This window comes from Strongylocentrotus purpuratus, unplaced genomic scaffold (assembly GCF_000002235.5).
Source record: "Strongylocentrotus purpuratus isolate Spur 01 unplaced genomic scaffold, Spur_5.0 spur5_scaffold_19, whole genome shotgun sequence".
Lineage (NCBI taxonomy): Eukaryota > Metazoa > Echinodermata > Echinoidea > Camarodonta > Strongylocentrotidae > Strongylocentrotus > Strongylocentrotus purpuratus.
Genome location: NW_022145604.1, coordinates 17,565,543 through 17,577,235, shown reverse-complemented (window position 1 = coordinate 17,577,235; position 11,693 = coordinate 17,565,543). Strand labels below are relative to the sequence as shown.

The 11,693-nt window shown below is 41.3% G+C and overlaps 2 protein-coding genes across 2 annotated transcripts; both read left to right on the top strand.

Moving 5' to 3' along the window:
- Positions 1 to 573: 573 nt before the first annotated feature.
- On the top strand, positions 574 to 6,056 carry LOC593610 (glycoprotein-N-acetylgalactosamine 3-beta-galactosyltransferase 1). Its single transcript, XM_793081.4, has 3 exons — positions 574 to 880; positions 4,800 to 5,479; positions 5,988 to 6,056. The coding sequence occupies exons 1-3, from the start codon at positions 616 to 618 to the stop codon at positions 6,054 to 6,056; spliced, it is 1,014 nt and encodes a 337-aa protein (XP_798174.3). The 5' UTR covers positions 574 to 615.
- A 1,713-nt stretch (positions 6,057 to 7,769) lies between these two features.
- Positions 7,770 to 11,389, top strand: LOC115925830. The gene is made up of 3 exons (XM_030989819.1): positions 7,770 to 8,391; positions 8,698 to 10,661; positions 11,168 to 11,389. Exons 1-3 carry the CDS (start codon positions 7,770 to 7,772, stop codon positions 11,387 to 11,389), a joined length of 2,808 nt encoding a protein of 935 aa, XP_030845679.1.
- Positions 11,390 to 11,693: the final 304 nt, after the last annotated feature.

Sequence of the window (11,693 nt, the reverse complement as noted above, 5' to 3'; positions counted from 1 at the left end):
CCCCTCCGTTTTTGTATATTTTGTATTCTTCAATGAACTCGTGCGGTGTCTACTCATCGCGCGATCCCCAAACTACGGTCGAAAAGAACGGACGCGGGGCCGGGGTACAGAATTATTTCTCAGCTGATTTCGCGACATCGAATCGGCGGACTAGAATTCTATGGTAAGCTCGGGCTCCGGTACGGTACGGTCGAGTGGGCGTGCTCCGCTCCCCCCGCCCCCCTCCCCACTCAGTGTTATTTAGGGTACGCATATGCGTGTTTCACGCGACCCCCCCTTTTCAGCAAAAGTTCGGTGTGTAAAGTCAATACGGGTCGACCTTTTTCTTTTGTTATACGAGCCTTTTTCAGCACCCCCCCCCCTTTTCAGCAAAAGTCCGGTGTGTAAAGTCAATACGGGTCGACCTTTTTCTTTTGTTACGAAAGGACATTTTGGTAACACGCATGCGGTACGTTCGTTCTCGGAGTGGGGGGGGGGGGGGGGGGCGGGCGCTCCCCAAACCCTAGGCGCGCGCTGCCAGCCGGATACGTGTAAATCATTCTGTTTGACTTGCTTGGAGCGTGTATAGAAGCATATCATTTGAAGTGAAGTTGGTTCGGCTCAAGGACACCGGACATGGCGGCCGTCGAAGGGAATACGAGGGGATTCATATGGAATTTCTGCTTTGGATTATTCTTCGGATGTTGTATAACTTACGCCACAGTGAAATTTTCAAGACTGAACGAGCTTAGATCTTCGCATGTGCAAAAATTTGATTCAGTCTCAAACAACGGGGAAGCGCTGCGGCAGCCCGATGGACATGTTATTGTGGACGACACGAACCGAGTGTTAGAAAGCGAACTGAAACATTTTCAAGATTCTCACCATCATAATTTTGTGGGTAAGACTAAGACTAACACGAGAGTGATATGACGGAAGATGTGCTCTAGAGTAACTGAGCCCTTAGAATCTGTGATTTCTTAAAGATTGAATGACTTCTTTTGTTTATTTAGCTTTAAAGGAAAAGACCAGACTTCATAGTCTAGACCTGCGATTGGACTGTGAAAGAAACGTTGTGGAATCGATCAGAAAAAATTAATCATCTAGCATAATAAAGTATTAGTGTGTAGATCTAGATTCTACTGCGAGGTTCTGAGGTTCTGGAATCATCAAAATGATAAATGATCATCAAAATGAAAGTTACAAGCACTGTACACCAAACTACGCGACACGTGCGCGATATCTATTCGGTCCAGATAGAATAATTTACCAAATAATATGCCTAGATCTAGACCCTATATCAATTAGATCTAGGTCTAGTAGGGTCTAGATCTAGGCGGTTTCCCAGCAAAATTTGTATCACGTATTAGATCTAGTCAAAACATATTCTTTCACATGATTGGTGATATTAGAGCTTCCATTTCATTTTGAAAGGGGGGGGGGGGCGTTTCCAAAACTGCATGGTCTAGGTTATGAATTGTTATGAATATGAAGAGAATGCTCAGTCAGACATTAATATTAAATGACCGTCCAAATCTAAAACTAAAAGTTAAAACGGTCTCACTTTGTCACAAGTCACAACCCTTGATATCAGATAGAAACTGAAGCTTTCGTTTCGGTCGAGTGCTCAGTGCAGTGTCAGTTTTTTGTTGTGGGTCGGTCTTCTTTTTCAAGACAATGTGCCTCCTTCAGGCTTCAATACTGAAGATTCTTACAGATGCCGTATACAATGTACCTGTACATGTACATCAACTCGGCCTGATTGGGATGTGCAGGTGGACCACCAGGGTTCGCCCTACTCTTATACGAATAGTACAGTGGGTTCTTAATGGCAAGGATGGTGACTCTCGTGTACACAGGGCCTCCATTTAACGTCCTATCCGAAGGATAGAGTGTTTTCCACTACCTGTAGGGTTATGTAGCCTGCGTCTATGAAAAAAAGGGAGTGGCACGTTAACACACAAGGCAGGCTTCAGTCGTCCGTCTGGGTGGGTCACGGTGGGATTCGAATCCGAGATCTGTGGTTTAACAGGCAGACGCTTTACCGAATGAGTCAACTCGCCTCCCTATTCAGTGGTCTATTCATTATCATAATTCATATGGCAATAAGTCAAATTTGACTATCACTATCACCATTCACCAACTGATTTTGTTTTTCTTCTAAATATGAACTTCATGCCCCGTCTTACCCAAGACGAAAATCCAATTAAATCCCCATTGAATGTCCCCATTGAATCCCAATTGTCAATTTGGAGTAAATGGAAAGTGAAACAATGGGTACCCATTGAAACCAATTGGCAATTGGTCCCCATTGAAACCAACTGGCAATTGATTTTAATGGGGACCAATTGCCAATTGGTTCTAATGGGGACCAATTGCCAATTGGTTTCAATGGGTACCCATTGTTTCACTTTCCATGTACTCCAAATTGCCAATTGGTATTGAATTGGGATTCAATAGGGTATTGAATTGGGATTCAATAGGGGCATTCAATGGGGATTCAATTGGTAAATCGATCCAGTTAGAAGAACCAGTGATAAATTACTGATACTTCATAATCGATATTGGCAACTGTCCACTAATTAGGTACATGTACATGTATATTCCAATCTCATTTGCATTAACTTCATCACATAGATCATTTGAAGTGAATTCAAGAGTTTCGTTTACAGTGACACAGGCTCGTACACATATATATACTAAATATGCATGTTGTTTCTTGGTTAGTAATCATATAATCAATATATCTATTGCTAAAACGTGAATGTAATTGTAACATGATCAGACAAAATAATCTATTGGTTAATAATTGCCGAAAGAAAATAGAAATCACAAAATTGATGTGCATTGTCATAATTTGCTGAACAAATCATGATAAATTTATTTTTCTGTGACACGTGTAAAGATAATGAATATTCATGAGATGCCTAGATTTGTTGGTTTCTATTGGTTTCTGTTGATTTCTATTGGTCCTATTGGTCCTATTGTTTTTTGTTGGTCTTATTGGTCCTAATGGTTTCTATTGGTCCAATTGGTTTCTATTTAGCATTGGTCCTATTGGTTTCTATTGATTTCAATTGGCCCTATTAGACTTTAATGGAATTTCAATTGGTTTCAATTGGACCAATTGAAGTCCAAATTAAGGCCAATTGGTCCAATTGAAACCAATTGGGGACCCATTAAAGTCTAATGGGGCCTAGGCCAATGGGGCCAATGGGTCCAATTTGTCCAATGGGGCCAATCTGGACCAATTGAAACCAATTGGGGACCCATTAAAGTCTAATGGGGCCTAGGCCAATGGGGTCAATGGGGGCAATTTGTCCAATGGGGCCAATCTGGACCAATTGAAACCATCTGAAGTCCTATTAAAGTCCCATTGAAACCTGTTAAAACCTATTGAGACCAATTGGAACCAATTGGAACCAATTGAAACCAATTGAAATTTCAATTGGTGTTCAATTGGTTTCAATCTTGGGATATAAAGAGTTACGATTGATCCGACTCAATGGCATGTCCTCCAATCAATCTCAATACAAGTTAATACAGTCTCCCATCTCTTGTACTGTACATACATGTACAATGATACATGTATAGTTGTGATGGATATCAATCACAACAAGTTTAGATTAATGATTAATCGCAATGTTTACAAGACAGGGCCCAGATCTACACCAGTTAAAACACATACCGGTAGTACTAGTAGTGGGCTCTCATGGGAAATTTGACACCATTAAGGTGTTTACCTATAAATATTAACAGCTGTTGGCACTATAGTGACTGTACTTTCGTATCCACTTTTGACCCGTAACTCCGGCATGGAGATAGCCTACTAAAAGTAAAGCATACCAAAAATCAAATAAATGTTCATCATTTATTCAAATAATGGTCACGATTTAAAAGTCGTTATGTTTCTTACCTGTTTCGTGTCAAGTTTCTTATATCTTTTGGAGTATTTTCCTAAAAACCAAGTCATTATAAACAATATACACTTTCTTACAGGTTTCATGGCTAACCGCTGCACAATTACAATACAATTGCATGCCGTATGGTATACCGATGAAGGGGTGCGTGAAGTTAGTGACCGTAATAATGGTCATCGTCGTCATAAGGTGGACTTCTAGGGATCTGAGATTACAGTCAATAACTTATGGTACAGTATGCAATTGTATTGTAATTGTGCAGCCGTTTGCCGTAAAAACCTGTGAGAAAGTGTATTATAATGTCTTCGTTTTTAGAAAAAATAACAAAAAAAACAAAGAGATAGGCAAATGTATGAATAGAAACAAACAGGAAGACGTGGAAAGTTATCATGAGGAAATGATAAAAGGATATAAAAAAAAAAAGGATTATTATGGAGAAAAAAATAGAAAGGGAAATGATAGAATGATAGAAACACAGAATAACATGGAAAGATAGAACGCTATTAGATATACTGTATGGCAGAAGGATGAAAACAAATACGTGTAAATTATGAATTAAGATCTAGAAGATATTTGAAATAGAGAGGAAATACATAGGAAATTAGTTGAGTTTTGTACAGTGGTGTACAAAAGTTCACAGAATAACATAGAAAGATAGAACGCTAATATGACAGAAATATGAAAACAAATACGTGTACATTATGAATTAAGATCTAGAAGATATTTGAAATAGAGAGGAAATACATGTACATAGAAAATCAGAAGAAAATATGAAAGAAGAGGTAGTAGCTCTATATAAGAGATCACAGGAAATACAGGAATATAAGATGGAAGAAAGATTAAAAAAATAACATTAGGAAAGACATAAATTGTTACATCACTTGTTCTTTCAAACTGCAGGTCAGGACGCCCTTGCACAAGTTCTTTACGACAAGGTACGTGTTTTGTGCTGGATAATGACTGGACCTCAAAACATTGATTCAAAGGCCGTTCATATCTTTGCCACGTGGGGGAAGCGTTGCAACAAGGTCATATTCATCTCTTCTGAACCATCGGACAAGGTCCCCATCGTGAAGGTGGCAACTAAAGAAGGGCGCGACTTCCTCTGGCAGAAGACCCGAGGAGCCTTCCAGCACATCTACGACAACTTCCTGGACGACTATGACTGGTTCCTGAAAGCAGATGATGACACGTTTGTCATCGTGGAAAACCTACGCTACTTCCTGTCATCGTACACCCCCGATACGTCGATTTACTTTGGCCACAAGTTCAAGCGCTTCGTCATGCAGGGTTACATGAGCGGAGGGGGCGGTTACGTGACCAGCAGAATCGGTGTTAAGAACCTGGTGGAGATTGCCTTTAAGGATCCTTCCACATGTTGGGGCATGGACAAGAAGGGTGGTGCGGAAGATGTAGAGATTGGCAAGTGCTTTGAAAATGCTGGTGTTGTTGCAGGGGATTCGAGAGATTCATTGGAAAGAAATCGTTTTCATCCGTTCCAACCTGAAGCCCATCTTGATCCTAAAGGCCTCCCGGATTCTTTTTGGTACTGGGATTATATCTATTATCCACGTAATGAGGTAAGTGATTTTCACGAGGTAGTTAAAACCTAATAGCTTGTTTATAGTCTTATAGATATGACGCAGCAAAAGGAACATCCCTAACCTCTGCATATATAGAATAAAGAGGTACCGGTACTCACAATTGCATGAACAGTGCTAACGCGTTTTTTAGTATAATGACATCAAGTGTAATACGTTTCACATTTCTGTATTTCATAACACAGATATCAAGTGCTGCATACACGCAAGTTCTTTGTTGTGTGCAGCCTCTATTCATTTACACGTTAAAAGAAGTGGCAGCTTTTTTTTGGTGGTGGTTTAATGTGCCATATCTGAAGTTCTGAACAAGCCTCAAAAGGGTTCATCTCACTGATGTTGGTAATAACACTCCCATTAACGGCTAATTAACACTATTCATAAATCTGTGAGTACCTCATTATTCTATACATGCAGAGGTTAATAGCGATGTAGTTGGCCGATGTTGCTTTGCCACCTTTTATATGAAGTAATCTCGAGTGATTCCCAGGCAATCCCAGCAATCCTGGAAATCAAGGAAAATCTGGAAAATGAGTTCCCTTTTTACAGTCAGCTATAAATAGTCGGGACTGTGTCAGAGACTGAGAAAACTCACATAAATCAGGAAAAAGTCAGAAATCAAATGGACCCAAAAGAAAGTAGTAGACAGTCTCTTTTATTCTGTCTTTAGTTAATAAGACACATAACAACTGGATGCAGATGTTACAAATTGGTAAAATGATTCTGAAATATTGAAACTCCAACAGGGAAAATAATGGGAAAATCAGAGAAATCGGTAATAATAGTTTGTTCTTATATAGCGCTTTTCAGGACCGAAGACCCTCTCAAAGTGCTTTACAGATACATGTATATTATTACCCCGGTCATCTGATTCAGGCTTACCCGCACACAACAGTGCATGCACATTCTCCACTCCATAGGGAGCGTTTTAGCCAGGAGTAAATTGGTTGAGTTCGGACGTGTGCTGGTGGTGCTCAGGTAAAGCGGTCCATCCACTTGCTTTCCGGGAAGCAATTAATAATAAAAAATATATCTTTTTCAAAAGCTCAGTGTATTGAGTCTTTTGGGATCTTTGATTTTTATTTTGGATCATCATTTTATAGTTTTATCATCGTTTTTTAAATCTTACATTTGTTTTTTGGAAAAGGATTATTATTTCAAATCATCATAGCGTTGTTTTTGTCATCAAACTTCAAAGTCATAGTAACAGGCGTATACGCTGGGAACGCATCCAACAAGTCTTATCAACGCGCAGCGCAACAAAGTCAGCTGTGGCTCAATTTTCAATTGTGACGTCATCAGAGTTGTCTACGTGACGTCACCTGAATATCCTTTACTTGAATATATATGCTAAGATATGCACATTTATGTTACTATTAATATGAAATAATATAAATAATATAATAATTACATATTAATGGATTTGTGGAGATATATATATCCATGTATGCATGTTATAGATGTATGCATTTTGTTACGCTTTGTACTGATATGTGCGTTGGGTGTGTTTGAGTGCTGATAATATTAATATTATTTAGTTAACAATTCGGTATTTATTGTTTTTTATTTTTCCTGTTTTACGTTAATCATAATTTGCTCTTGAACCGGTTGGGTGAGTGGTACATACGCCGCATTATTTTACTTGTAGGCTCTGTATAAGCTTGGCTTGTTAGAGCTTTTGTGAGTAGTGTGCCGCGGGGTTTCATATCCTTAAACTGCTGGCGAACAGAGCAACAAGACCAAGCTTTATAATTGTTAGGTTTATCCAATAATAGTTTGTCCAATAATGCCGAGTGTGTGCCACGGAACTTAGTCGGACATTTCGATTATATTCTTTTTATGTCATACGTCTTTATCTTTTTTATATTTTAGTCTACCTTGCTGATACCTCCTCAAAATATATATGATAGACTATCATTAATTCTGCTGCATTACCATGTAGGTTCATAATATATAGTATTATATACATAATTTTTGATATACATTTTTTTCTTTCTTTCTTCCCCGTAGCATGAGAGTAATTTTAATTGCTTCATTCTTGTAATTAAGTGAAATGTTATTCGTTATTCTATAATTGTGTTAAGTGGGGGCACGCAACAAGAGTCCTATCTCGCACCCCGGGGCAACGTGTCTGACACGGCCGGTTGTAGCAACTACTTCGAAGATCAAGATTAAGATTAAGATTAAGATTGAGAATAATAATAATTTACACTTAGACTTAGAGTAATATTAAGATTACGATTAAGATCAAGACCAACATAACATAATGAAAATGCCCAATAGAGCAGCATCCCAGAGCAATTCCGCTGAGGGACCCCTCTCACGACCGGCCCTGACGGTGCTATCATGGAACGCCGAAGGTATATCAGATGCCAAGGAGGAAGTCCTTGCACATATGTGCAAACAAATGAACTGCGATGTGCTATGTCTTCAAGAGACTCACCGCGGCAGCGACAATCCACGGCCCAAGATCAAGGGTATGAAGCTTGCCATCGAGCGGCCACATCGCCAATATGGAAGTGCTATCTTCACGAACGAGAAGATCAGACCGGAATCTACATCCTATACCCACAATAACGACATCGAAGTGCTGAATGTGACAATCAAAGGACTAACGATCTCCTCCATCTACAAGCCACCAAACATAAGTTTTTCGTATCCTTCCACCACTACCAATAGGCATATTGTAATTGGCGATTACAACAGCCACAGCACGCAATGGGGGTATGATACCACTGGAGATGATGGAGCACTAGTTGAAACATGGGCCCAAAACAACGACCTAAAACTAATCCACGATCCAAAGCTCCCAAAGTCTTTCGCCAGTGCCCGCTGGAAGAGACGTTACAACCCGGATCTAGTTTTCTGCAGCAGGCTGCTTGCTCCCACCAGTCGTACACTCATATTTCCACGGAGTCAAATTTCACTCTAAATGGCGTCAGCTGGGAGTCAACTCTATTCCTAGTTAAAGTGACACGGATTCCGAATCAATTTGACTCGGATTGTGTGGCATCAGCTGAGAATTGACTCAATTCAGAGTCAAGATGACTCCTTTTCCGTGTCACTTTAACTAGAAATAGAGTTGACTCCCAGCTGACGCCATTCAGAGTGAAATTTGACTCCGTGGAAATAAGAGAAGTTTGTAGCTGAGCCGATTCCAAGATCCCAACACCGACCCATCGGCATTCAACTGACTGCAGTTATCACACCAAACAAGACCCCGTTCAAGCGCAGGTTCAACTTTGCTAAGGCAGACTGGCCTGCTTTCACCGAACACCTTGATCATACCCTAACACATCTCCCTGCAGATCCAAAGAACTATGAATCCTTCATAGATATAGTCAAGAAGGTGTCACGTAGACATATTCCAAGAGGCTGCCGCACGACATACATTCCAGGCATCGATGAGGAATCAAGTCAGCTTCTGGCAAACTACACCACAGCCTACGACACAGATGCCTTCTCAGAGGATACCATCAACCTTGGAGAAGAGCTTATATCAAGGATATCTCAACGACATAGGCAGATATGGCAGCACATGATTGAAACAACAGACCTAAGACACAGCAGCAGGAAAGCGTGGGCCACCATACGCAAGCTCGGAATTGACAGCACCAGAGCTCAACAGCATTATAATGTTACGGCTGACGAAGTAGCAAATCAGCTGTTGAAAAATGGAAAGGCCCCCAAGACGACTAATTCACACAGGCACAAACTACCTGGAGTTGACCAGAACATGTCTCTTTTCACAAGACCTATTTCTGAAGAAGAACTACAGAAAGGTATCTCCACGCTACACGTCAACAAGGCGGCAGGCATCGATGACATCAGATCGGAGCAGATCAAACACATGGGCTCTGTAGCACAGAAATGGCTGCTAGACATGTTTAACAACTGCATCGAGAACACCTGTGTCCCAAAACAGTGGCTCCGAACCAAAGTCGTCGCTATCCTCAAGCCAGGAAAGGACTCAAACGAAGCCAAGAACTTTCGACCGATCTCGCTCCTGTGCCAAACATACAAGCTGCTTGAACGCCTTATTCTCAACAGAATTGGGCCTCACGTTGACAGCCAACTGAACTGTGAGCAGGCAGGTTTCCGACCAGGAAAATCCACCACGGGACAACTTCTCAACCTGACCCAACACATCGAAGACGGTTTTCAGAACAACCTCATCACAGGTGCAGTATTTGTGGATTTATCTGCGGCTTATGACACTGTCAATCACCAAAGGCTACAGACAAAACTTCATGACATCACAAATGACCTCAAACTCACCAGATTCATTCAGAAGATGATGCAGAACAGACGCTTCTTTGTCGAACTTGATGGGCAGAAGAGCAGATGGCGGAAACAGAAAAACGGTCTCCCCCAGGGTGGCGTCCTGGCGCCAACACTCTACAACATCTACACTGCTGACATCCCTTCAACAGAGAACACTCGAAACTTCATCTATGCAGATGACACCTGCATCACAGCCCAGCATAGTACCTTCGAAGCTGTTGAACTCCATCTCAACACAGCGCTCGCAAGCCTTTCGGAGTACTACAGAGCAAACTACCTACGGGCAAACCCATCCAAGACTCAGGTGTGTGTTTTCCACTTGAAGAACAGGGAGGCAAAGAGAGAACTGAAGCTAAAGTGGAACAATGTGCAACTTAACCACTGCGAGCATCCAGTTTATTTAGGTGTAAAACTCGATCGTACTTTATCATTCAAGAAACATATCGAGAAGACAATAGGCAAAGTAGAATCTCGAAATGCCATCATCGGGAAGCTAGCATCTTCACACTATGGCGCTGACCCCAAAACTGTACAAAGTGCAGCTGTTGCTCTATGCATGTCATCCGCAGAATATGCTTGCCCAGTTTGGAGCAGATCAGCCCATGTGAAGAAGCTTGACACCACACTCAATAACACTTATCGAAAGATAACAGGCTGCCTGAAACCAACAAAAGTTGAGGAGATATATCACCTCGCTGGCATTGGATCTCCTAACCAAAGGCGCACTAACACCTGCCTAAAGGAACGGATGAAGCAGGCGACAGATGACAGACACATGCTACACGGATACTTACAACCCCACAAACGACTTATATCCCGACACAGCTTCCTCGATTCTGTCCCACCACCTGAACAGAATCCTCCACCATCAGCCAAGCCCGTACTCATCAAAGGTCTTAACCTGAAGTGGCCGGAGTGGCAATGCATAAATCGAATGCGGACGAGAATGGGGCGGTGTAAGGTCAATATGGCAAGATGGGGCTATGCCCATGAAGGAGATACTCTCTGCGACTGCGGAGAGACTCAGACGATGGACCACCTCTTGCAGTGCGGCGGAAAGGGTTGCACAGATGAAGACCTGTCCCTTGTTAATGAAACGGCCATTGCAGCAATCGAGCGATGGAAGAACTTAATTTAATTTAGTTTACTTCTAATTAAGGAACTTTACATAACTATCTTGATCTAAGGAGACACGAACGAACGAGCCAGGAGTCATTTTTACAAGCGCACACTGGCTAATCTATTAACCACATTAGCTTTTCGCATCCAATGGGGTATGAAATGCTTAAAACCCTGTCACTCTGATATCATGATATTGCAGTATTGCCCCGTCCATCTACACATCATTTTTAATTTTTTAATATAAATTCTTCATCCTGTCTGCAGGGTTTTGAAGGATGCTGTTCAGATTACTCTATAACCTTTCACTACATTCCACCTGCCGCTCTGTACAACCTGGAATACCTTGTTTATCATCTGCGTCCCTTCGGTGTCGGAACGTACCCATGTCCAGCCGATGTACCTAAAGAGATTCTTCAAGAGGCGCGTTCCAGGCAGCAATTGCCGCAATCGCAAGAACAGCCTCTGGATGATCAGGAGAGGAAATAAGTGGAGCAAGGGAAAGAACAGTCAAGCCAAGAGAAACAGCGGGAAGAGGCTCAGGAGAAACAAGAGAGCCAACCAAAACAAGAAAAGGAATCTAACATCGATAAGGGAAGGACGGACCTTGAAAAACCAAAGGAAACGGAAGAAAAGCCTGTAGAAATAGAAAAAGAAATTGTAGATGTGTTAAAAAATGAAACGAAGAATGTTGGAATAGAAGATAAAAAGGACTCTGTTAGGTGATCAAGGATTTGTAAGTGAGATTATTAATGAATTATTGATTTGAATCTAGCTTAGATCTTTAAAATAT

What these genes read in the sequence shown, in the direction of transcription:
- LOC593610 (XM_793081.4), top strand. Translation starts at nt 616, where the DNA reads ATGGCGGCCGTCGAAGGGAATACGAGGGGATTCATATGGAATTTCTGC. An exon ending in TCACCATCATAATTTTGTGG is followed by an intron (nt 881 to 4,799) that starts GTAAGACTAAGA and finishes TTCAAACTGCAG; the next exon opens with GTCAGGACGCCCTTGCACAA. An exon ending in TCTATTATCCACGTAATGAG is followed by an intron (nt 5,480 to 5,987) that starts GTAAGTGATTTT and finishes AGTGATTCCCAG; the next exon opens with GCAATCCCAGCAATCCTGGA.
- LOC115925830 (XM_030989819.1), top strand. Translation starts at nt 7,770, where the DNA reads ATGCCCAATAGAGCAGCATCCCAGAGCAATTCCGCTGAGGGACCCCTC. An exon ending in GCTGCTTGCTCCCACCAGTC is followed by an intron (nt 8,392 to 8,697) that starts GTACACTCATAT and finishes AACTGACTGCAG; the next exon opens with TTATCACACCAAACAAGACC. An exon ending in CTCCACCATCAGCCAAGCCC is followed by an intron (nt 10,662 to 11,167) that starts GTACTCATCAAA and finishes TCCTGTCTGCAG; the next exon opens with GGTTTTGAAGGATGCTGTTC.